A 26730-nucleotide genomic window follows, 5' to 3' on the forward strand; every position below is an offset into this window, starting at 1 on the left:
GTCTGCCTTTTTAAAGCTTTCTCTTTAGCTCCATGCTTATTGAATTTAGCTTGCATGCATTAAAACTTTTTAAAGAAAACAGATATTCCAGGTCTCCATCATCTCTTTTGAGTGATTTAAGTATGGGCCTCTAATTCACATTTATTTTGTCAAATTACAGCTATTATCTCTTATTTCAGTTACTTTTTCTTTTAAGTAAATTGAGACACACACATTGTTTTCCACACAGAGAGTCAATGTTCAGTGGTTTGCATTTCTCTTTAACTACATTTTTATATTTGTCCCACACCATCCAGGACACGACTGTTGAAGGGACCACACGCAGCACACCTTCTATTGTTCTTCCAGAGAATGCCATTACGCCAGATGTAGAAACTGATAAAAATCTGGTTAACAGGTACTATGTAATACATTAACAATCCATCCATAAATTCCAGGGGCTGTGTTTCTAAAACACTGCTCTGAAATGTATGTTGTATGAAAATATTATTGCTGTATCTCTGTGACTTGGTCATATTGCCTTTGCGTTTTGAGGGTGGTGTTTGGGATGTGGGGTGGAGGAACAGGAATATAATTGAGACTGAAAGAATAGTTACATGGAATACTGAGCCTGACAACCTCACTCTCTGAGCTGGACAACTTAAATATCTACTTTGAACAATGGGTTTTGAATGAGATTTGGGCCCGTTCACAAAGATGGGACAAGAATACCACCTGGAGGTTAAGCATATGTGAAAGTAAGACACTGAGTAGAAATAGTAATCCCATTAGAAGTTGAAAACTTCAATTCAGTTTTGAGTTGAATAAAGGTTATTATATTTATTCTGATAAAGCATACTTCCTGACCTGGGCTTTTTAATTTTATTGACCTGCCACTAAACTTAAAATACGGGGAAAAAACTTATCAGAAAATATATTTCATGTATCTATAATTTGTTTGAATTTTTAAAAGTGTGCTTCTTCAAACTTCAAGATTAGTTTAGAGTCAGAATTTATATGCAGCCCTTCAAAAGCAGAATTATTTGCAGGATCAGCATTTAGATTTCTGCAGTTGTTTGAGATTTTTACTTGTTTTGCAGTTTAGAAACATCCTATGTAAGTGTCAATGTGGGAGCCTAAGGAATTATTTTAGCCATAAAATTTAGTTTAAGAAACAGTAACAATTCAGAAAGACTAAGGTCTTTTTTGTTTGGTGGTGGTGGGGTTTTTTGTTAGCTTGTTTTTGTTTTGTTTCTTTTGCTATTTAACATGATTTTTAAGTCATGGTAATAATCTAAAGAAATGTAAGTTTTTTTCTGAGAAATCAGGTTCACAGAGGATGAAATTAATAGCAAATTTTAGAACTCTTTTGTCAGATCAGTTTCTGCAATTTTCCTTCTTTCTGCAATCTCCTCTATTTTCCAGTTGTTTGAAGATGAGAGGAACTGCAATAAATGCTTTTTCGTCTTTATTTTTTAATCAAAGGGATTTCTTTTTAATATTAATTTTTAATAGGCAATTAGGACCTTTTTTTGGTGCCATAATCCATAATTTTTGTTTGTTCACTTTTCTCTCTAGGCCTCGGAGTCCTCATAGGAGACATTCTAACCGTGCCACCAGAAATTCAACAAGTTCACTGACTTCTGTTGGTAAGAAGTGATTATTCATTTCAATTAGGATGTATTCTCAGAAAATGTGACATGCAATAAAAACCCTGTGTAGAGAATCTATATAGGGACTGTATTGACCACAGGTTTTTTTTCTCTGTGCCTTGATGTGTAATGCATGCACAGGGAATACTGATGAAATGTTGAATTGTCATCATGAGTTTGTAAGTGGACTGCATGCAAACCAATTCAGGGAAATACACACAACTTCAAAACACTGTTAATTGATGCATTGGCTCAACATATACATGCTTTATTTCTTGTAGAATATGAAATACTGGTTTTGCTACACTTGAGCTTCTCTTTTGCTGGCACAGGGAAAGTGTCATGGGAGGTCTGTCTCTCAAACTTCCAACACACAAATCTGAATTTAAACCAAAACAGATATTTCACTGAAAACAGATTGCTTTAGAATATTCGATCTGTAAGTATGGTTTTTGACATCCTTGAATCTGAACTGAATTTAAGGAAATTAAAGCCAAAGGACTTCTCCCTCCCCCCCAAAAGAATCAATCAAAAACCAATAGTGAAATAACTCCATGCCCACAAACCAAAAACCCTCGAGTTTCTGCTGCTTGCTTACATCCTTAGCTTTTCTGAAAACTGATGGTTCTGTAATGGCTCTTGTCAAATTTTAAAGTATTTTTCTTATACTACCTGATGACTTCCCTCCCCCTCATTCAAGCTGTTCTTTAGATGCTCAAAGAAGTCATTTATACTGACTCACACAGAAAGGGCCCTTCTGACAACTGCCTGCTTTCTTTGCTTCATCATAGGCTGGAAAATTGTAAAAATTGATGCTCAAAGTTTAGTGTTTTCAATCAATTTGAATGCCACAGATTCGTGAAGTGTTGAATTAATTGCTAAAACTGTTGTGCATAAATCTTTGCTGGGTGAGTTTGTGGATTCTAAGCCTTGAAAAACTGAACATGAAAATTCCAGGAAAACATCAGTCTACAACAGAAATGCCATTACTGTTAGTTGTGATGGATCTAATGGCACTTTTATTTAGAAATGAGAAAAACTCTGCTGGACACACAGCTGGAAAAGCCAGTTTAACATATTCAGAGAATTTTAGGTGACAGCGAATTAATCTTAGTGGGTTACCTGTGGTTTTGAGGACTTGCTCTAAACTTGAGATTGTAACAACATTAGAAATGAGCAGACATTAATTTAAATAAATTTACAAGTTTATTTTGAACTTGTTACTCTCACAAGGCACAATATACCTGGGAATGGAAAGTCCAGCTCTAATTCTGATATTTCCTACACAGACAATAGCGGTCATGTGATTGATCTGGTGAATGATCCACTACCAGATGTCAAAATATCAGAGGAAGACAAAAAGAAGAACCTTGAATTGTTAGAAGAAGCAAAGAAAGTGAGTGAGAGGTTCTTAGCACGCCGAGGCAGAAAGTCAAGAAGCAGCCTCCCAGAATCACCCACAGGTAGGGGCAGATCCTGAAAACCAGATTTTGTATTCTCCTTCAAACATCTGTAAAGGCAAACATCTGCTGTAGTCTATACATTGCTGCTGTTTACATGCACTTGGTTTATTTAAAGGTCAGGATCCCTCTTGTCCTCCACAAGGTTCCAAATGAAACAGAAACAACCCATCCATGTACTCAGATGTGTCAGGGTAAAATGGTGTAAGCTTACACTGCAAACAGTGTGACATGAAGGCATGAAGTATTTCTATTGAAAAGTGAAAAATGCTCACAAATTGTTGTTTAAATGAAATTTTAGTGGCTAGATTCATCCTGCTGAAAAAACATTCTCTCCAGACACCATCACATTGCCTCTTATTCTGAACATGGCCATAAACTAAGCTAAATGGACCAGATCCTCCTTTATAAACAGCAGAATAAAATGTTTTGTTCTAGAATGTCAATTGAAGTTATTTTTCCTTTTATATGAAGTGTTTGAAAACTGGAACAAATGCCTTTTTACCATGAAATGGGACTTTCATTTTGCTTTGAAATGCCAATTCAAACAAAGTTCTTACAATTGGCCTGACACTCTCTGGAGGGGAAAAAATTCTTAAAACTATACATCACCTCTTTTTTGTCCTAAATTCCTCTCAAATCTTCTCTTGTGATGCGTCTCCTCAGTGCTTACTGTATCAGAAAACTGAGGAGAACAAGAATTCCCTGTATCAATAGAAATTTATCAATTTTTGACCATTATAAGACATGAAACATAGTCTAAACTCCTAATTGTCAAGTATAACCTGACAATTAAAATGACTTGTCAGGTTCTGGACAAACACATAACTGATGATGATGATATTGATGTTTTAATCTCATCTGAATTCTAGAAATACAGACGGTACAAGCCTAGAAAGTAAAATCATCTTTTTGTTTTGTTTTTGTCTTTGTTGTAATGAAGCACTTTCCCCTGCTCTTAGTCCTAAAGTTTCACCCATAGCATCTGAGAGCAACTCTCTCATTCTTCCACTTCCATCAGGTAAAATGATCGTGAATCATTAAGGGAGGAAAAGACCTCTAAGATCATCAAATCCAACCATTTGCAGGCTCAAAATTTAACTTATAAAAGCTCACAAAAAATAAATTCATTTAGTATTTCTTGAGAAGAGTAAATTTAAACATCTAGTCTGGAATTTGATAAGGCTCTTAAATACATATGGAATGCATTTTTGCATATAGATATTTTTATTATATTTTTTTATTCCTGTGGTGTTGCAAATCCACATGCTCTATTTTTAAAACTTTATCAATAACAGAGTTTTGAGAAGCCTAAATGGTGTTTCACTTGCTATGTGTTTGATTTTTTTTTTCCTTTTTAATACTATTTTTGACATTTGAATTTTTGTCCTTCATTTATTATGGGAAACTGTGCACATATGTGTATGTTAATGCTTTAGTAATAAAAATTTTGAGCAAAATATCAGGACATGCCCTAATTATGTGTGTATCTTTCAGGGTCTGATGCATGCACAACCACTAGTATTGATTCAGTATCTCCAGGGCAGGTAAGAGCTGAATAGTCTCTGCAATAACCTGGTTATTACAGTGCTATATTATAATATGCTGCCCTTTTAGTCCCTGATAAAAATTGTATGTTTGGAATACCATTTTATACACTAAAATTGGATTACTGGTATTTTCTCTGTACAGCAAGGAATGAGTAAATATTTACTCTGGAGACAGAAATCCATGAAGTAACAAGAACTGAAAGATCATAAAGATCTGTTGAGTGCAGAAAATAGAAGAAGATCCAATATAACCCTAATCTAGGAAAAAATGAATCCCTATAGTTATTTCATATATAAATACAACAAGCAATGTAAAAATTAAGAAATTCAAAGTTCAGCCATTAATATCTATATCTAATGTTTGTAGCATAGATGTGAAAAATAACTTTGTAAGGCAGATTTTTTGTCCTTTTTTTGCTAGAATAACAGAATTGTGAAAGAAGATGACAGGCAAACTGCAGAGGTAAGTGTTCAACATTAAGAGCTGAACAAAGTCTGCTGGTTTGTCTTAGCACACATATGACTTATTGATGGGACTAAAAATGCTGAAAGATTGTTCACTGAGTGAAAAGAAAATGACACTGCTCTAAGAAAGCATGAAGCACCTGCAGAAGAAGTAGAGGACAGTAGGCTTACCACTTGATCTTTCATCCTATCATGCACCCTGTTCTAGCTCAATTAAAATCAATATACTAAATAACTTGATAAGTAAAATAAAAATACCTACTATAGCCATTTTGGTGTATGTTAGTGGTTTAGACTTTCCATGACACTGAAATGATGAGGAGCTTGGCTTTAGGAGGATTGCTATAATGGGCAATGGAATGGGAGAGGTTAACTCACAAGTTCAGAGGAGATTCCCAATTCAGTATTCTTTAAGTGCCTGTAAAAAATTATTTCTTTTGTCAGCAGCACATATTCAAAAGCAAGTGTCACTGAAAAGGAAATGGCTTTTTACAGTGAAAGTCTGTCCTTGGGCAGGGGAAAAGAGGAATCTGGACTTGTTTCTCTGTTTCATGTGTGTCCCTGTACTTTCAGAATGCTGCAAAAGGATTAATTGATCGAAAGCAGAATGATCAAAGAAAGATTTCTCAGGGAAGGTTGGTTCCTCGTTCTGCTGGTTTTGAAAACTCCAAAGACAAGCTCTCAGACCAAAAGGAAAACTTTGATCCACGTAAACATATGGATACTTCACCTAAATTCTCCCCTTCAGCTGGTGATGGTGGCAGAATGTCTCTTAATACTTGCATGAATGTTTGTGAAAATGAACTTGGAAAATCATTTCTCCAGAAAGGGAAAGAAAATGATGCTCCTTTAAGAACCCATCTCCCAGGATCAGGAATAGGAAATATGGACTCAAAGCTAAAAATTCCTGTTCCAGAAATGAGGGACCATAAAGTTCCATGTAAACCAGAATTTAAACTGTGTGGACTGCGTCCTCCTCTATTACGAGCTGTGTCCTGGGATAGCTTGGAGCCTGGACAGAAAGAGAAAACCCCTTTAAAATTACCATCTGAGGAAGATAAAAGCTTTGTTGGTAATAAATCCAGCAATCAGTTAAAACCATTCAAAGACCTTCAAATCCAAGTTCAGCCAGTTCGAATGCAGAAGCTGACAAAGCTCAGAGAGGTAAGTCCTGTCATCAGCTGTATCCTGTTTTAAAAAGTCATTTTCATACCCTACTAAACTTACAACATGTTTAGCATTATTTTTATCACTGCAAGAAACATACAGTGATAAAATGGGAAACAATTTCAGCATAATCAATACACAGTTGTATTATGTTTTTCCTTTCAACTTTACTAAACTGTAACCTGTAAGTAAACTCCATGGAATTTCTTTATTTCTTAGTTCTCTTCAAATATGCATCAAATGCACTCTGGTACTTCAATGTGTACACATGCATGTGCATGTGCTCTGGCATGTTTACATTTGCAAGATCTCAGAGGACAGGAAATGGGTTTTAAATGATTAATTAATTATTGAACCTTCTCAGAAAATGTCTCAAAGTGTTCAAAGCTGTAAAACTGGGCATCTCTGACAGCAAGGGGAGGTAGAGCATGCCCAGACTTCCAGTTCCTAATTATAACGTACTGCAAATTTGTCAGGTTCTGAATGAATAGACTTGGGCTGCAATATAATCAATCTATTGTTAAATAATTTTCTAAATTATTAATAAAAGTTAAGAATTAAACCCTAAGGAAAAAAGCAGAAATTCCATGAAATGATAAACCACCAAAAGAAGGCAATGAACATGTCTCTATTATTAATAATAGCTTTTGAAAGGCAAAAAAAATAAGTAGCAGGTACTTTCCTGAACAGCCTAATAAGGATATTTCCCTTGACCTCCAGTAGTTATTATTTTAAGATGAATACAAGGCTGACAGGCAAAGACCTCAAATTCTGCACTTTGGTTAATTAATTCCCATTGTATTGCTTGGGAATGGCAGCTTCATTATTCATCTTTTCCTGTTGCTATAACACACATATTCCTAATATGTGTGTGTACTGGAAGTTTTGGGACTCTTGAGCCACACAATTACAGGAGAAATTCTTCCTGTGAGGGTGGTGGGGCACTGGAACAGGTTGCCCAGAGAAGTTGTGGATGCTCCATCCCTGGCTGTGTTCAAGGCCAGGTTGGATGTTGCTTGGAGCAATCTGAGATAGTGAAAGGTGTCTCTGCCCACGGCAGGGGGTTTGTAACCAGAGGATCTTTATGGTCCCTTTCAACCCAAGCCATTCTATAATTCTTTAATTCTATCATTTTGAATGACCTAGAAGCTGTTAAGCACAAATAAGAGAATCAAAAAATGATTGCAACATGATCTGTAATTCCAGTTAGGCAAGATTTGAGCATTCCTACTGAATTTTGTCTCCAGTAGGAATTGTCCACTCATAAACAAAAGCAGGTGTTTGTGAATTTAAACATATGTGAGAATATGAAAGAAAATGAGGAGATGATAAAAGGAGAAATAATACAAGGTTTAATCCTTGAGAGTGCATTTTTTCCTACCTGTAAGGAATAGAGGTAGAACACAGTAACAGTGAAGCATCCCAAGTTCTGGTCTTAATAAAGTTATGAAGTCTCATATATAGGATTTTCTGCATTTCTTCTGTTATCTGGGATTCTTGGTCATTACAGTGGCTATATCCAAAACTGCTTTTTTTCATTGTCAATTACTAAATCTCTTACTTATTAAAACTCCATATAACTACTTGAATAAGGGACACATTTTGCAAATCTTTGTTTGCATGACCAGGAATTTTTCTAAATAATGCCTGTAAGAAATATGAAATATATAATATTTTGAAGTGTGTGTTTGAGTATCCCTATTATGTTGCATCTGACTGTAATGTACTGCAAATATCTCTATTATATTTATTAACTAAAGGAAATTTTATATTTAGTGTTAATGTGGCAGGGATACTTAAATTGAGATTTTTAGTTCAGATACTTAGAAATATTATTGTTTCTCTTCACAGGAACATATTTTGATGAGAAATCAAAATTTAGTTGGACTTAAACTTCCTGAACTTAGTGAAGCAGCGGAACAGGAAAAAGGTGCAGTATCATAAAAACGGGAAGGAATGTTTCTTATACACTAATTTTTATAACTGACTATTATGTGGGGATGAGAAGAAAAAGTGAAAAAGTCTTTAACTTCAAGCACAATAATAATGAAGCAGTCATGGAGAGCTGTAATAAATAATGAGCAAGAGAGACCAATAATGGAAAGTACCTCGATTTCTTGTTGATTTAAACCAAGAAAATACTGTAGATATTATAACCAAGGGAAAAGATGTACAAGTGGTACAGAGTCTGGCTTGTACCTAATAGTTTTGGACTGAAGTTTCAGTAACTTTCTGTAAAAACATTTCAGCAGTGATGGATTAAATGGATGTAACTTCTGCAAGATGTTGTGGTCATAAGGGTGAATTTGATCCCTGACAATATAAATAAGAGATGGGATGCTTCAGTCCTGCTTTTTTTATTTTAGTATATGTGTGGCAAGTATTAAAATGGCATTTTCACTTCTGGTCCACATTTCCATGTCAATGTGAATGAGAAAAAGTAAGACCAGAGAAGAGTCATAAATGTGTTTGAAGGATTGGAAAAATATGCCTCATAATAAGTGGGATTTTTTAACCTCAATTTCTGTGATTTTTAATGAAAAATAAAGGACAAGACTTCTTTAAGGAAAAGGCTCAAAACCCTACATAAATGAGGAAAAAGAAATCTAGCATAAGCAAAAAAGATTTGATGCCTGTAGCTGCATCTAAAAAAGGTTTAGAATAAAGAGCAAGTATATAAACCTGAGGATAATTCAACATGTGGAAGAATTAAACAGCAGTAGTGCTTAGCTAAAATACTTAAACCAAATATATCAATCTAAAATATTTTAACCAAAACTATATATTTGTTTGGAAGCAGTTAATTCAGAACTTTATCAGTGTGACATTAATTGAAATGGAGATGGTTACTATGGAAGGAGCTGAAGCTGATTGTCCAAGATTCAATCCAAAGACAATTTCAATTTCTTTTATACTGTTCATTTTGATGATTCCTACATTTGCACTGGGACTAGCTCATCAGGCCTTAAAGTTCCTGTTACAGTGAGAGATCCTTGAGATACTACATTTCATGTTGTCTGGAAATGGACTCATCTTCAGTTGAATGAATCAAGATTAAAAGAGAGTTCTTGTCCTCTATATTTAGTGATTGTATCTTTAGATTGTTAGACATGATAATATTATTCCTGTCACTCTGTTAATGTATAATTTCCCAGAAAATTTTTAGCAGAATCTGTTTGAAAATATAAAATAGTTGATTTTACCAGCCCGCTACGTAATTTTGGCAGGTTTGGAAGTCTTGAGGAAAACATTATGAAAAGATAAGCATTATTTTATCCAGCTTCTCAACATGGATCTCATGAGTAGCATGGGTTTTTTATATTCCAGTAAGTTATCTATATGATAGCCAGAACATTAAGGGTCAACTCTTTGTCCTCATTGGGGAAAACAAGCAAAGGGTCAAATGCTTAGTTAATTTGTTAGGGAGACCTACTTCCTTACATTGTCATAGAAGCCACCTTTTCAACTGGAGTGGTAATTTTGCTTAAACAATAGGAAATAGCCAGATACTTCATTATTACTGTTATGAGTCCATTGTATTGTCTCCATCATGGTTTTTATCAATGACAAGTTACTGTCACCGTCTGAGTAAACACAGCTCTGCATCTACACAAGTTTAGATAAGTGGAATGCATTAAATCTGGAGACAGTGTGGTGTCAGGCTGGATTTTATGGGGACACATGTGACTGTTCTTAAGTAAACACTGGAATTTTTTAATATAAAGCAAATGCACAGAATTAAAATGTAGCATGGAAAGAATTTCCCATTCTGTTCTTTCATGTTAATGCTCTCCAGATCTACACACTAATTGCATGGCAAGTTTAAGAATCCTTCTCTCAAATTTATGAACAGCAGAACTGTTCAAAGACTCCTTCCCAAGTCTGAAATGTAGACTGGGGAATCTATCTTTCCAACAGGAGAGTCTTCCATGAAATTCTGGTAAGACAGATGGAGATAAGGGAAATAAGTGAAATTAAATAAAGTGAAAAAACAGAAGCTAAGTAACATGAATTTTAAAAAAGTGTAAGCCATGTCTTGGTTCTAATGAAAGTGACAGAATCAGAGAATGTAAGTATAACCTTTATGTCCTGTTTCAATGAACATACAGTGAAAACAGGTACATGATGTAATTTATAACATGTATAGTATAGTATAGTACACTTCATCTTAGCAGGTGGCATTTAAAACCTTAGAAAATGACAGTATTCTATTACAAAAATCTCAGCTAAAATATTCCAGAAAATAATGCATGCCTTTTCAATTAACATTACTTTTTTTAATCTGAAAATGTCTTCAGGCCCTTCACCTCTCCCTTCCCCTACTGAAGAGGAAGAGACAAAGAACAGCTCTGATGTCATGCCCAGCATTCCTGATGTATTGCTGAGAAAACTGCGAGTGCACAGATCACTTCCAGGAAGGTAAAAGCTCGTTAGAAGTGGAAGCACATCATCCAGGAGAGAGCACACTAATGGTCTGAATTCAACTTCCCTTACAGAGTTACATTCACAGGGAGATAAATTGTTGCATCTTAAAATGTGCAACACAGATTTTCTGAAAAATTTTGGGGAATGCACCAACTTCCAGTAACTGGCCAACTTTTAAAATTAGTTTGTGAGTTCTACATAAAAAGTGTTAAACCTTAATCACATGCTACAAGTAGATTTTTATACAGATGTTTCCACTCCTGGTTTCCAGGATTGCTGCTGCAGATATTTCAGTTTTTCATTTTGAAAGTATTATTTCTCACCCCCATGAAAATATTCAGGCCAGATGATGCTTTCCAATAATAGAATTTGGGCATGTAAGAGTTCTGTGATTTTCCTGCAGGTGACAAATTTTCAGGCAAATGGAGCTTACTTTGCAAACATAGTTGAAAGACTCACTTGTGAATTCACTGATTTGGACTTTCCAAGACATTAAAACAATTCCAAACTTATTCAGCCAAAAATTATTCCTCCATTCACCCACATTGTTATGTACTAAAACCACCAGAGCCTTCTGTTAGTGGAACTGTAAATACAGATTCTCTGTGCAGGTGAAAAAAATATTTAACATTTATGGTGAAGGAAATTTTATATACATTATTTTATATAAATGAATGCATGAGGTGAAGAACTTCTGAGAGACCATCACTTGATTGTAATCAATACTAAAAAGTAGGGGAAAATTCTTGAAATTCAAACATGCATTTTGTTGTTCTTTTCAATTAAGTATTAGAATATCTTTGTTTTTAGAGATAAAACTCATTAAAATGTGAATTTTTTACTTCTAGCTCCCCACCACTCACTGAAAAAGAAGTTGAGGTAAGTATGTTATTATTTTAGACATGCATTCCAATTCTAAGTGGTTACTTTAAGTCTAAGGGTGGTTATTAGAATGAGGTAATTGGGATGATTTTTTTCCCCACAATTTATTTCTCATTAAAAAAAAAACATATTGGACTCCATCAAAATAACAATTTTGTGAAATATGAGCAATAGAAATTGTAAAATGACAGAGGAGGAATAAATAAAACATTTGTTTGTGTTTTCATAATAAAATATGAATTCACTTTGGAAATAAGTTTAATATTCTAAAGTAGTAAAAAAAAAATTAGTTTAAAAAGACCAGAAACTAAGCAGTTTAAATTGCATTTTTATTAGCCAATATGAGCTTTGGGACATTTTTTAATAATATCCTGCTGTTTACATGATTTTTACTTTCTCAGTTCAAGACAATAATTTTGTTTGCAGGTTACTCATTAGCTTGTAGGTTTTGTTTCTTATATTATTTTAATCACATATCAGTCCAGAAAAATATCTTTATTTACAATGCTGCAATCTACTGGAACTGTTGGAGCCTTGTGCTTTGCAAAGTATTAATCCTAAGAAATAATGAGTCTGGTAAAGAAAGAAACCATCTTTAAAAGCAGGGTGCAAGAGAATAAAAATGTTAGCACTTAATCTTTTGCTGGCTTCAGGGGTAGGTGTTTATCCCTTAGGTAAAACAATGCTCATGGTGAGCTCATCCCTGGACTTCCTCTGCACAGACTATCTGTTTAAAAACCTTGGGGACCCTTGGAGGAAGTCCAGCTAGAAAACAGATCCATTGTGATTCTGGTGCTTCTGGTAGGCTGCTTCCTTCATTATGTCTCTGCCCTACAGAGCTCCCAGAAAAACATCCAGGAAAAGAGGCAGTAATGCATTTATTATTCCTATTTCAGTGGTAGTAAATAGAAGTGATTTTTCAAAGAAAGCTAATTTAAAAATGCTTTCAATTTTCTGTTTCCATACTTACTTAAGCAGCAAAGTTTGTTAAACACATACCTTAGTCATAAGTTGTTATTGAAAATTATATTACTGTGAGACTTACTGGAAAATGCCTTTTTTAATCCAAACAGAATGTATTTGTACAACTTTCCTTGGCCTTTAGAAATGATAGTTATACATTGGAATCTAGAATTCAGCAGGCAGAGAGAGAGAGAAATCTTACTGAAGAGAATGCTGAGAAGGAACTGGAAAACTTTAAAGCAGCCATTACGGTAAGAAAATAGTGGGAATTCTTTTCCTGACCTATAGTGTACATGAAAGTGCACATACATTGTAAATGTGTTTGCTTTATAAATTCAGCCCCAAAACTTCATTTTCTGCTGCTCAAATTCCTTGCCATGAGCTGCCTACTACTCTGAGAGGGCATATTCTGCCAGACTGGGCCAACATTGCTGGAAATATCTAGAGGATGCTTCCCTGGTTCTAGCAGATTTCAGGAATAAATACTAGGAATTTGCTGTTCAGTTCTTGAAATACTCCTGTAACATAGCTAAGAGCATCCAGAACTGCAGATTGAGCACTAATCCATGCTCTCCTTGGCAGGACATCTTCTTTAGCAGTAAATTTGAGGTGTCCAGATATGAGAGATACCAAAATCTCAGAATCCTGAGATCTGTATCTTGAAAGGCCTCTTAACTGCAGATACTAGAAGGCACGATATGTTAAAGGAAACAGCAAGGAATGCTTAAGGAATAGATACAATCTCAGGATGATTAGGTTTTGGGCCTGAGTGCACTTTCATTCCAGCTGCCCCTGGTGTTCCTTTTTAGCAGTAGATTCGAGTCCTTCCTGCCAGCTTTCTCTGGGTTTTCCTACTGGAATGTCAAAATAGGTAAGATGTGTCAACTTAAGTGCTGTGCATGTCTTTGTGCATAAAGGGAGGGAGGGTTGGACACCAGGCTGATAAATGAGATAGCCTTAGACTTGGCATTCATTATTGCAAGGTGGTGCTGCCATTCTTATGAGAACAGTCAGGAGAACATATGATTCTCCCATTTACTTCATCAAGAACACCATCAGGCAAGAAAACACACAATTAAAGAAAGATTGTGATCTTCACATCTTTTCATCTGGAATTCCAAATCTCCATTTTCAAATTAATTGCTTCTGGTAAACAAAAATGTTGAGAATATTTTGCTGCTCTTCCTTCTGTTCCCTGTGTAAAGAGCAAACAGAAACAGCCTATTAAATCTCAGGGTTTTCAGACTGAAATAGATTTGCCATATATTTCTGTAAAGAATCCCTAATTAGGGGAACCAAGGTTCATGTTGCCAGCACGGGACAGATGTGATTAGAATTTTCTTCCCTTAAACAGTTCACATGCTACAGTCTGGCTTTTACAAGTTTCTTACATGATTTATAACAAAGTGGAAACTGTCTTCTCTGTGAAAGCTTTTGTTCTGGACAATGGAATAAACTAACAAGCAATTAAAAGCAGTGATGGCTTCTGTAAAATCTCTTATCATACTAAACCTAGACTTGTTCCAGTCTCATTGAGAGGTTATCTACATTTCTGTAAGACAGGCATGTGTTTTATGGCTCAGGGACAGTTTTACCAGTCTTTCAGATTTTTTAATCAGTCTTGTGATAATTTATGTCTTATTCAGAAACCTAAATTCAAGAGAAAGCTGATCTACATGAATTTCAGGGGTTTTTTTTTTGAGAAAATAAAGTTACAGTTGTCAAGAAGAAAAGGAAAATCTGAAATTCTGTACATGATTTTTCTTAAACATATTCCCTTATGCCATTTTGGTTCTTGCAGTCAAATTTTGGTTGCAATTTATTATCAAAGTAGCATTGCAATTCTTGAGACTATAATGTTTTATTTTCCAAATAAGTGAAGTATCATGGAACTGAAAGAACACACTGGCCTTCTTAATACATTGTGCCCAGAAAACTAAAATGTCCTTTGTCCCTCAGCGATCATTTTTAAATGCTAGTTGAAATTAACTCATCATTTGTAGAATTCACAAGTAGCAGGGCATGTTTCACCTGTATTTCAGAAGGGAAAATATTGCAGATATGCTAAGCCCTCTCTAACTCCTCAGCCTGTGTTCCTGCAGTTTGCAGTGAGGTATCGTGCTCAGACAGGGCAGCAGCACTCCGGGCTGGCTGTGGTGCCACTGCTGGCACCCCTCTGCGGCTAATCTCTCCCTGTGGAGCTTTCCCTGGATATTTCTACCCCATTTTGAGGCTCTGGCCACTCCATTTGAACTAAAAACATACTGATAAAGCTGCTCTGTTTTTGCTTCAGTCCTCAGCTCACCTGTGGCACCACTATGAGCACAGGGAAGCCTACCAGAAGCTCCTGGAGGACATCGCGGTGCTGCGGCGTTTGGCTGCCAGGCTCTCCAGCCGCGCAGAGATGGTCGGAGCCGTTCGCCAGGTGAGAGCATCCTGGTGTTTAACTCTATTCTGGATCCACAGGTTCACTCTTTTCCAGCCTGGGACAGAGCTTATATTCACCCTCTGTGTTTTATTTGCCATTTTGACAGACTAAAGACGTCTGTTGTAGTGCCAGGTAACAAACTCAGCATGGCAGCCAAGGAAATGCCATTCCAACAGAAGGTTTCCCTTTAAGCTATTTAACATCTGTACAACATGAGCATATATTTTATTCAGAACTACAGCTGTATCACAAGAAACTAATTTCAAATTAGTGCAACACAAATAAGAAAACTTTTCTGGGTCAAAAAACTAATTCAGTCACCTGCCTTTGGCAATAGCTTAGTCAATTACAGAGTATGAGAACAGAGTGAGTATAAATAAGAACACATCAACATCCTCCCAGATTCAAGAATGTTCCCTCTGCTTTCTAAAGTAACCAGGTTGATGCCAAGGACTAAGACCTTTGAGGGTTTGAAAACAAATGTGGTATACCACATAAGCTATCAGATAGGCACACAGTCAGGGTGTATGAATATATGACAAAATAAATTATTATATTCTGTGAAATGCATATGAATTGGCATTTTATTCTATCTTAGGAATTTTCAGTCATGGAGGCACCAATACTTCCTCAAGAGCAGCAACTCCAGATTTAGCCCTGACATGGAGCATACATATAGAGGCAAAATATTTGTTGGAGATGTGTAAAGGTTACCTGGGTATTTCCTTCTTTTCTTCCTTAGGAAAAGCGTATGTCAAAGGCAACAGAAGTAATGATGCAGTATGTGGAAAATCTGAAAAGGACATATGAAAAGGATCATGCTGAACTGATGGAGTTCAAGAAACTTGCCAATCAGAATTCTAGCAGAAGCTATGGTGCATCTGGTAAAGAAAAATAAAAATTTAAGGGTTTATCTTGCCTCTAATTCAGAGAGATGTTTGGGCTATTAACAATTTAAAGTAAATTATTGTGAAATCTGTTCATGAAGTTCTGATCTACAGGAGTAGATTTTTAAAAGTTACAGTAATAAGTTAAAATGTTTTATATGAACCATAATTAATGCTATAGTACAGTAATTTGAAATCACTATCACTTATCAAATTCTAATGAGGTCCAATCACATTTTCTCGTGGCCTCTTGCAAATCCATGTACCCTGCACAATTTTAATGCAACTACCTTTTAAGTCCAGATGATGGCAAAATTTCATTATTAAAAACACTTTTCTTTTTGCAACATTTTCTTTCCTTTCTTTTGCCGAAAACTGAAATATGAGAATTTTCCTTTGCAAGAACTTGTGTATGGAGGCCAATAGTGGGCTTTTTGCCTGATTCAGTGAAAATAGTAATGATTTGATTATTTGCAATTATTTCAAATTTCTTGTGCAGGTGTAATTGAGAAGAAATGTAGTATTTCATGTATGACAATACTATATGACAATAAATACATGGTCACTTACAGACCCTGTGTAAATATACTGTATCTGAGTTTGAAATATAAGCAAGAGCTCTATTAATATTACTTAGAGATTCTCACATAGCCTAAGACTGTTCTTTGTCTTTGTTTCTGTGCAGAAGATGGGGTTCCTCGTTCATCTAGATCCATGTCTCTCACTGTTGGAAAGGTATTTCTACAATATAAAGTAAACAAACATTTTTTGTTTGTGAAATTTCTTTGTCTACATACACTCAGCTCTTTAGGCTGTGCTCAGAAAAGTGCTGGTAACCTCTCAATATCATTCATGCAATTCAGTGCATGGGCTTTGCAATTTTGGATACATAATTTAGTATGACTTTGTGCAATAATGGTTGTGCCTGATGTGAAATTCCAGTCTTTTATTTCTACAAAACTTCCAAGTGTTGCAGATGAAGTCTATCACAAAACTTGCTAGAACAACCAGTGATTTGGGAGGCATGAGTCCCAGTATGACCATGATGAATTTTGGTGATCAGGTGCATTATACTCAGTCTGCTGTTTATTTTCATACTGTTATTTGATTGGGCTGTAGTTTTTTAGGTTTAGTTTATTCCTGCCACTACTGAGTGCTGGATATAAAGAATTACATCACAGAGCATACTGAGGGCAAGATGGCATTTCAGAATGAGAGCCCCATAGGTTGAAGCAGAAGTCTCAAAAAAAGACTAAATTTAACAAGGACAAGTCCAAACGATAAAGAGGAGGAGAAAGAGAACCCAAACACTAGAATGGCATGCCTACCAATGCTGTAGACTTCCCAGTCTTTCCAGGAGCGCATTAAATAAAACTGTCATTACTGAACAGATATGGTTGGTTTTGTCTAGAACCAGAATCATGGAGTGACTCCTAAGTATTCAATAAGCCTGTGTTTAACTCCTTTCCTGTAAAGTTGTGTAGGGCAGAATCTTGAAAGTGTTTGAATATGCACTAAAACAAAGCTGTTGAATGCTATAAGTGTTTTGATGTTTTTACTCAGTTGGAAGCATAGATTTTATATAGATTTTATAGGATGAAGCATTTGGCTACTTACCAAATGTCAGAAAAAATTTACATAATCTGTACTTGAGCTAGAATATATTGTTGCAGTTAGCATGTGTTTGTCATAAGAAAGAATTTTTATGATCTTTGGGAAATATAAGCAGTGTTGCATGATGCTATCTAACAATTCAGGGCTGGGAGAGAAGGGGCTTCTCTTTTGTGGAAGGAGTAGATGTTTTTGCTTCAGTAAATTATCATTAATAGGTTTACATGTAATTAATATATCATAGTAGGTACAGTATATGATAATATGTGCATAGCAAGATAAGAGTTTAATGTGTGACTTCATTATTTCCAGCCCTTGTGACACTGGCACTTTCCCCAGTATCATTATGCATCTGCTTTAATCAAAGATAAAGGCCTATGATAAGAGTGGACAGTAAAAACTCAGAACATTTCTGTTGTGTGATTTACCCTGCTGGGCTTTTAGTATGGAGGGAAAAGAGCAGCATCTCTGTCCCACACCTCATTTTACATTTAGCACTTAACATACCAGGCAGTACAACATGAATTTCTGGGGAAAACCATGACCTTTTATTTTATTTTAGTTTTATTTTAGTTTTGCTCCCAACTCTCCTTTTCCCAAAGGGGACACTGACCTACATCTTTGCCACACAAATTAACCCACAGAACTGTTCTTCATTCTGTCTTGTATGGTAGAAAAAATAATTGTTGTTTCTGCCAGAATATGCCTCGGAGGAGAGTCAGTGTTGCGGTTGTTCCTAAATTTAACTCCTTGAACATTCCTGGTCAGTCACCCACAGCTTCACCTATACCTTCAATGCCATCCCTGGTAAGTGAAACCCACATTTTAAATTTAGCAGTTTTTGTCTATACTACTTTTGTGCAGGGGGAAGCCACATTTATGTAAAATGGAAGCTTTTTCATTGGTTTAACTTGTTTTGACTCCATGCTAGTGAAGGGGATGGACAGAGGTAATTCCTGTTGTGTAAGGGGATATCACAATCTACCTCCATGAATGATCCCTCTGGGAGCAGCTGAATAGGGCAGCCTGCTGGTTCGTGGGTATTGGACATTAGTGAGGCAATTTGCCTTTTAATCTGAAGTAACATTCAGGAAGGAAATAGTGGAAATTTTTGTCTGCTGTAGGAGAGAAATTTTAACCAGAAACCATAGAACACTACTGGACTGCTGTTCTTCATTTCCAAAAGTCCATTGAACAGAAATAAATGTAATTAATGTACAGAAATGTACATGGTAGCAATTTAGAGGTTCTGTGATTATCTGGGATCAGTAGAGCCATCAGCCTCTATATTGAATTTTTGCTTGTAAAACTTAAATAAATAAATAAAACTCTAATTTGAACATAATAAATCTACACAAATGCTTTGGAGAAAAACTCCAAGACATACTCACTGTTCAGAAATGAGTTAAGATGGGACAAAACCTTAAAGTTATGGGGTTCTTTGTTAAAAATATAGGGTTATTTAAATGAGGGTTTTAGTGAGAAGCTAAATCTGTTTATTTATTTTACTTGAAAGAAAATCATCTGTTTGTACAATTTATTTACTATGTATTCAGAGTCAATTGTTTCAGGAACCAGGTGTGTTTGTTTGCCATGTTTGTTTAAAATTTCCCATTGAAAACTTGGCTAATAAATTCATGTTTTTAGGATAATAGGAGAGGAACAATAGAATAATTTTACTGTTCAGTGATCAATATATGAAGGAGAACATTTTCTGGGGAAAAATAAATAGGGTAGAAGGAAATGTCAGAGAAACTTCTTAGTGTGCAAGTCCATTGTTTACTCTGGTTAATGGGAGCAAGGTGGAATCACCATATTAAAGATACTTTTCTCGTGAGTGTGGGAAGGAAACCTAAGCATCACACTGCCTTTGTCATTATACTGATCACTCATTTGAAATTAATTAATGAATTTTAATTGGTATTTAATCATTTAATCATGAATGTTAACTAATTAATGAATGAAACATTTACTGCTGTGTTTTACTTACAGTCTGAATCACCCAGTAATGGAAGGAGCAACCTAACATCTACTCCTGCTCTGCCAGCACTTCTAGAAAAGTGAGTTTTGTCTAGGTTGTCTCAGTACCTATTAAATGCTAATTCTAAATGGTAATTTAAAGAATCACATTTTGAAATACTGATATCACACTACTATACTATCACTAAATAGTGATATTACTACTACTTGTTAGAATGCTTTAAACATGAAAATTAAAAGCTTTCAGTGAGTACACTACAGAATATTGATGACAGAATGTTTTAGATTAGTGCTGAGGCAGGACAAAATTTATCTTATATTTTTGTTTTACCTTGTTCTTTAAAAAGAATGTAAATATGCAACAACTGAGAAAACAAAAATGGGAAACTACAGCACTGGCTGCTACTATTCAAAAGAACTCTGCAAGATCTAGACCATATTTGGAAATTCTGTGAGAAAATACAACCACCAAAAACACCTTATCAATATTTGACACCTAAGAAAACAAATCGTGTTACTGAGTAACAGAGGCAGAACTTGAAATTCAAGTTTGAGCATAAATTGTGTGTGCATGGGCCAGCTGGTCTAGTAGTGTAGAATTACTTAGACCAGCACAGTTTTTGTATGTTTAAGTACTTCAGGCTTATATTCATGGTTTGTTTAAAGTCCAAGTGAAAATAATGTCTACTGTAAATGTGACATGAGAGAAAGTCCATTGCCCACAGATGGTGTCAATCAGGCTGAACTATTTCAGTGCCAGGAAAATAAGGCCTGCAAAAAGGGTGAGATTCCAAAAGTTGAAAAGGGATCCATTGTTGAGCTTATTAAACCTTGACTTTGATAGATCTGCTATGTCTCAATCACTTAAACTCTCTGTCCCTGATAAAACAAATTCCAGGAGAGCACTGCAGGAAGACAGCAATATAAGACAGCTTATCTTTAGGCTAAATGCTCCAAACTTTTACTTGAGAAAAGTGAGGTATGTGTATTTTTTTTCAACCTGTGAATCAGTTCAGCATATAAAATCAGCACAGGAGAACACTTAAAAGGTAAATAAAAACAATGTTTTGTTGAATTAGTATTTGACATCACTTCTGTTATGTTCCTCTTATGTAGCAGGTTACAATTTCTAAGATGATATTTAGAAAGTTGAGAGAAATGTTTTCATGAATAGAAAATAAATGTCATGGATGAACCAGGAAACAAAGGCTCTTTTTTTTCTCTTTTATAGAAGAATAAAAATTATAGTTTTCTTACCATAGAAACATAATAATTACTGTTCTTTAATCACAGGACCCTGAAACTAATATTTTTCTTGGTGTTCAATTTTTTTTCTTTTGTAAGACATTTCATTTCTCCAATGTACATTAAAAAAGACAAATCATGACTCACAAAATTGCAACTCCAAATACAACACATTTCTATGATGTTATTTTTCATTTGTCTGCTTCTTTTGTCTTGGCAGTGGGAAGTCAAGTGGAGAGCCTGACTGTGAAACTTCAACTTCTGTGCTGACACAGAGTGGGTTGGAAGAGATCAGTCCTGAAACTAAAGCCAAGATAGAAGAGGAAGCCTATAATAAGGGGTGAGAATAATTTTTGTGTTCTAAATCTGTAAATATGTGCTACCAGATGAGGACATATGTTTTTAAAATTTATTTTTAAATACAATAGTTATGTTGTTGGTGTCACAAAGTGCTTTACACAGCATGTTTTGGAGCAATTAAAAACTTTGGGATCTGTTGCTGAATGTCAAGCAAATAATTTTGTATTATGTGAAGAGTGAGACAAATTTTGATCCTCTCCTGCAGAATCCAGCATGCCATCTGACTTTAGCATGGAATTGCATTTATTCTCCAGGACAAAAAGAAGTGTACAGAGGATATTCAAAATGATGGAAAGTTATAGAAGAATGTTTACTGACTCCTTTACAATAGACAGAAATTGTTCTCTGTGGAGAACAACCTCTTTTTTTTTGTTTAAAATGATAAATTTGGTATCAGCTTTAATATAATCCTCTATTCAGGAAGGGTGGCTGTGTTCCTTATTGGTGGACTTCAGCTAATTTTTACTCTTGCTCAAGTGCTGCAATACTGCTACTTATGTTTTATTACATGTAACAAAACATAAAGCTAATTTTTCATTAAATAAGATCGTGCTTATACAGCATTCTAGACTAAGAAATAAATGTTTTGTCTGATAAAGATATCAGGAAGCCTTGAAGAAAACCAAAGAACTTCAGGAACTGAAGGAAGAAGATGAAGAGACACCCAAAGAAAGTCATGATGAACATGAAGAAAGTGAAAATGAAGATGAGATAAAAAACCTGAAAAGCAGGTGAGACAGTGGTGTAATATGTCCATACAAGAGGGGCCACTTTTTTCTACTTGTGGTACCCAAGCAACTGTTTTATACTATCATTTTGGCATGTTTTCCTCCTGGGGAAGCATATTGAAATAATAATATTTTCACAGAAAGTAAAATTCCAAGATGGTGTCATTGCAAAACGCAAACTCTTGATTTTGATATTTTGGTTAAAGTTAAATATTTTGATATTTTGGTTAAAGTTGACAACAGGATGCTTCATCTTGATGGGCTTTGGTTCTGATTTGAGATAGAAGAATGCTCCATAAAAGTTCCTTAGATGCCAAAATGTATCCCTCTATGGATATGTACTGCCTCATAAAGGCTGTAATTCAGGAACCTGAATTAGTGCCATTCCTGTCACTAGAGTGACACTGCATCCATCTGTACCTTACAGAGGAATTGAATGCTGGCCAAAGCAAGTGTGATCCCAGGTAAGGCTGGGATCCTTACCTAATCCAGAAGAATTAATTTCCATTCCATAACCGTTATAGCTATAAACATCTGTTGATTTGAGATTTCAACCACCTTCAGAGAGCAGCCATCTCATTAGTCATGCCACTCTTGGAAAGAAATGTTTACCACATATTCCAATGTTTAATTTAGTTGATCAAGGTATGAACAGTGCAGAATTTTGCATGATATCAAGGTCTGAGATTTGCCAGCTGACAGGTGGGAGAAATAGGAGTCAAGCTTACAGTCTCCAGCTGTCTCACAAATTTTCACTCATATAGAATATATCAAGTTGGAATATCTGAGTGTACAGCTCTTCATAAAAGAACTTTACAGTTTGATTCTTCTTTGACAAGGTGTTTGTATTGGGAAAAAAAAACGGTGCACCACCTATGACACCTAGCAAATTGAAAAGCTTAAGATAATAAATTTGCATTTGATTGATTTATAATAGTTTTCTTTTCATTTTACAGCAGACTTGAAGTCATCATTAATTATTTATATATCCTGTACCCCAAACTGTGCAAACACTGGAATGTGGTGTGGCTTGTAGTGGCTGCAATAGTTATTTTTGCTGTGGTGTTGGGGATCTACCATTCCTACAACTCCTGTGATGAAAAGTCAGAGGCACCTGAAGGGAAGGCCAGCTGTTCTGCGGCCCATCAGTATTCCTGGTGGAACTCAGGACTCCGACAGGAGCAACGCACGGAATAACAGAGGAACAACCACGCCCTTATGGTCCCTGAGCAAATTTGTGTATTAGAACACCGTTGTTAAAGGTAGTGTTTAGTCATCCCTGTGGCTGTTCCATGTGATCCCTTAGGCAAGGGAGTTACTCCACACCACCAGGTTTGGGATACGTGGTGAGCATCCCTTGCCAAGATGCCAATCTGATAAATAATCCTGTCTGTCCTCTTTTTGTAAAGGACTCGTACAAATAAAGTAGTGTTGAATCATGGTAAGGTTGTGGCAGTAATCAGCAACCTGCAAGACATTTAAAAAAATTATTTGCACAGGACATTGACATTTTGAAGACCATCATAAAATCTGCATTTGCAGTTAGTGCTTTACTTTGCATTTCGTGAATTTATTGTTGATTGTCGAAGTACTAATTGCATTTGAGTCCTTTGGGTTTTAAGTGGCTGATTAATTTCTTTATTCATAACCATTGGGTAGAAATAGAAACACTTCCTTGGAAAAATAGAATTATATTCTAAGACCAAATGCCTTGCTGCTAAAGTAATTTTATAAGAGGAATTATCTATACGATTATTTAAATGGAATGCTAAGTACATGCATAGATGTGTTTTATGATATACATTAAGAATGGGACCACCACTCTTTTTAAAATGGGATACTCAACAGAACCTAAAATGGGGTCTAGATGGCACAGCTGATATCATCCAGTAAGTCTGGAAACTTCTGATATATGGAAGTTCCCAAAAATGTAGGTATGCTACTCAGAGTCAGTACCAGTTACAGCCAAAACTGGTAGCTGCCTGGAAGGGTCCATGTGCCAAGCCCAAAACACAGCAATCTTGGACATGGGAAGCAATCTTCAATTCTGTATTGAAAAAGAAAACAAAAGCTCTTCAAGCCTCTGTATAGAGGTGACTCTGCCCTCCTGCTACCACTGGAAATAGGATTTTTTTCTGCAGCAGGAACAGAGTTCTGAGAGCAGCCAGAACCCACCCAGTGCCTACATGAACCAGGCCATGGTAGCAGTGAGGGCTTAGGAGAGCTTGCTGCATGTTTTCAGTAGTTCATTTTCAGAATCTGATGCCAAGACCAAAACTGATTTGATATACTTCCAAAGCTGAGCTACCACATCAGGCTAGAATAATTTTTTGCACGGATTTTTTGCCAGTTCTGCCTATTTGGGAGTTTGTCAGTTCTTACACAAGAATGCGAAAGCTGAAATTTTTGGACAAGCAATTTGAAAATGGTGAAGCCATTACCTGTACAAAACCCAGCACCTATGGCTGAGACCAAAATGTGTGTCACTGGAGGTGTGCCATTTGTACCTGCTGAGCATCCCTTCTGAATGAAGGTGAACCATATTTGTCTTTCCAAAGCTACAGCCACAACAAAAGCCACAGCAAATCCAGTGTGATACTCCATTGCACTCCTGTCCTGTATTCTCCTAGCATTTTCTGATTGAGAAATGGGTCTGTTTTCCAACAGAAGGATAAGAGTGTTATGAAGTACTGTAATTTCAGTTCCGATGCAGTCAATATTGTCCTGTCCTCTTCTGGAGGAAACACTGAACCTCAAGCTAACTGTCAAAGAAAACAGGTTTCTAACTCAGTCAGAAATTTAATTCACATATCTGGCACTAGTAACAAGTATCCAGCTGGTGAATTTTTGTTTGCCACGTGTTTCTTAGAAGACATTTATAAGGAGAAAGAAAAAAAATTTTTAAAAAAAAAAAAAAAAAGCAGACCATTACCATCTTTTTTTGGGGGGGGGGGGGGGAGTGGGGAAGGGAGTCTATAAGCAATTAGGAGGTTTTGGGTTTCTTTTTAAGTATATATATTGAGGAATAGTGTGCTTAAGGAAGTTCAGAAAGGATAGTGGGAAAGTGTGATTTGGTCTAAAATTGCAATTGGTAAAGAATAAGACAGGAGAAGGTTTCTTGCAAATTACTTGGAATCCGCTTGGTTCAGTTAGAATTTCTGACTGTGAAGAACTACTGTGATCTTTCATGTACTTTCAGTATTTGAAGAAACTTGTCAATTGTTGCTTGAATACTTCTTTACTAAAATAGGCTTCTATAACTTAATATTCTTTGCAAATAACATTGATAACTTAATAAGGCAATAAAATGGAAAGGAAAATACTCCTAAATATTATTCAGATTTCTCTATGCCAAAAATTATGACACATATTTATGTGATTGTGGAAATGTTAGGCTGCACTGAAGAAAAATAATTAACAGTGCCTATAATTGAATTAATTTGCTTTTATTTACATTGGCACTGTTGAGAGTCAAACAACTTATTTTAAGTACACATAGAAAGTTATTGATATCAACAGGAGTCTCTAATTGCTTAGTGTTAAACATGTGAAAAGGTCTTTTTGGTAAGTGGGTGAATGAGGTCTTCATCATCTCCTAAAATTCAGCACACTGCCTTTTTGTGGTATAAGTGCAAAGGGACAATTCCCAGAAGTAGTTGTACTGATTTGAACTGAACTACTTGTATATCTGAGGCAAGTATAATTTAACCACAAATGAACTGAAAGAGGCAAGAGATTTTAATGGAGGTGCAAAAATGAAGATGAATTTACTAAAAAAAAAAAAATAAAAAAATTGATCTTTTTATAACTACTTTGAGCAAACTATCCACTAAAAATAACAAACCACAATGACTAACAGCACACTAAACAGCTATGCTTATATTTTTCAGTTATTTAATTTAAACACCTTTTGTTTAATAGCAAACTAGATTAAGCTCAAAAATATTCTAAATATAATTTTATCTGTTGGATATTAGTTTGCTTTATCTGGAGGAAAAAAAAGCCAAACAACCTCTTCTGTGTTCAAAGATCACATCAGATAACAATAAACAGACCTATTATTTATGCTATTACCACTGAAATAGTTTTCTTGAGGTGCAATATTTATTTTTCTGCTTTAACAAGACACATTTATGGTTTCTCCTGCACAGCACTAATGTTTCTAGCAAAAGGAACTTCAAAAGGGCACTATTTTTGTGTATCATATTTAAATTTGTAATATTGTAAGATTTTGCACAAGTGTGCTGGTATTGTACTGTATAGTATCACATACTTGAGTTTTGAAATAAAATTATGGTTTCAAAGTCCTCAATGTTTTTTACCTTAAAGATTTGGGGTGCTCTGTCTGCATATTGATGGCCATGTCCTCATTGAAGTAAGTCCTGCTTTGTCTACACTGTTACATGTTCCGAGGATCTTGCTCTTAGTCTTCCAGTTCTTCAGGAAAATGGTACAGAAGAGAAGAGCAAACTCCTGTGTCAGTGGAGAAAGTGTTTGGAAGCAGGGTCATCCCTGCCATGCCCTAGAAACCAGCTGGGAGAGGAAGCTGAAATATCCTGGAATGAGTTTAAACTCCTGCTTCAGAGGGAGGCCACGTGTCACGGAGGAGGCCGAACACGGGAAGCCGCAAGGGAAATCTGTAACCCGAGGATTCTGGGCAGAAGGTCAGGAGTTTTTATTTGCTTCGTGTTCTTGTGGACCTGGGAGGTCTAGGAAGTCTGGGTCTTATGGGGAGCAGACTTGCTTGATCAATGGGTAGGAGTCAGTCCTCAAGTTCTGAATCTCTGATGGTCTCTGCCAGGCAAACTCTGGCACATCAACAACCTGTAAAGGAATTACTGTTTCCATGGAAAGACCGTGATATTTGTATTTTCTATATGAACATTTTTTTTTGTTTTTGTTGCCTCTACTGTTTCAGGGTTCCTTTTGAAATTGAAAAGAGAACAGT

General features: G+C 35.7%; 1 protein-coding gene and 1 long non-coding RNA gene across 21 annotated transcripts in view; one reads left to right on the forward strand and one right to left on the reverse strand.

The window, feature by feature from the left end:
• The window catches only part of IRAG1 (inositol 1,4,5-triphosphate receptor associated 1), a 99882-nt gene extending 73793 nt beyond the window's left edge, over positions 1-26089 (forward strand). For 10 of the 20 annotated variants that reach the window (XM_086894697.1, XM_086894698.1, XM_086894699.1 and 7 more), the window contains 18 exons: positions 297-397; positions 1558-1628; positions 2921-3094; positions 4589-4638; positions 5063-5104; positions 5680-6270; positions 8125-8203; positions 10572-10692; positions 11547-11577; positions 12654-12794; positions 14837-14968; positions 15714-15855; positions 16544-16593; positions 18169-18276; positions 19462-19529; positions 20915-21034; positions 21654-21785; positions 22742-26089. In XM_086894697.1, the coding sequence (XP_086750823.1) occupies positions 297-397; positions 1558-1628; positions 2921-3094; positions 4589-4638; positions 5063-5104; positions 5680-6270; positions 8125-8203; positions 10572-10692; positions 11547-11577; positions 12654-12794; positions 14837-14968; positions 15714-15855; positions 16544-16593; positions 18169-18276; positions 19462-19529; positions 20915-21034; positions 21654-21785; positions 22742-22979 (2391 nt within the window). In that variant the 3' untranslated portion in view covers positions 22980-26089. Of the gene's footprint in view, positions 1-296; positions 398-1557; positions 1629-2920; positions 3095-4588; positions 4639-5062; positions 5105-5679; positions 6271-8124; positions 8204-10571; positions 10693-11546; positions 11578-12653; positions 12795-14836; positions 14969-15713; positions 15856-16543; positions 16594-18168; positions 18277-19461; positions 19530-20914; positions 21035-21653; positions 21786-22738 lie in introns of all 20 variants that reach the window. The other 10 variants (XM_086894686.1, XM_086894687.1, XM_023928580.2 and 7 more) reach the window with 1 other exon arrangement.
• On the reverse strand, positions 11889-26568 carry LOC111930525 (uncharacterized). The gene is made up of 4 exons (XR_002865217.2): positions 26105-26568; positions 15686-15764; positions 14849-15026; positions 11889-13738 (listed from the first exon to the last, which is right to left on the reverse strand). It is a non-coding gene; the product is annotated as an uncharacterized LOC111930525 (long non-coding RNA).
• Positions 26569-26730: the final 162 nt, after the last annotated feature.

The sequence above is a fragment of the Cyanistes caeruleus genome, chromosome 6 (genome assembly GCF_971803275.1).
Source record: "Cyanistes caeruleus chromosome 6, bCyaCae1.hap1.1, whole genome shotgun sequence".
NCBI classification, from domain to species: domain Eukaryota; kingdom Metazoa; phylum Chordata; class Aves; order Passeriformes; family Paridae; genus Cyanistes; species Cyanistes caeruleus.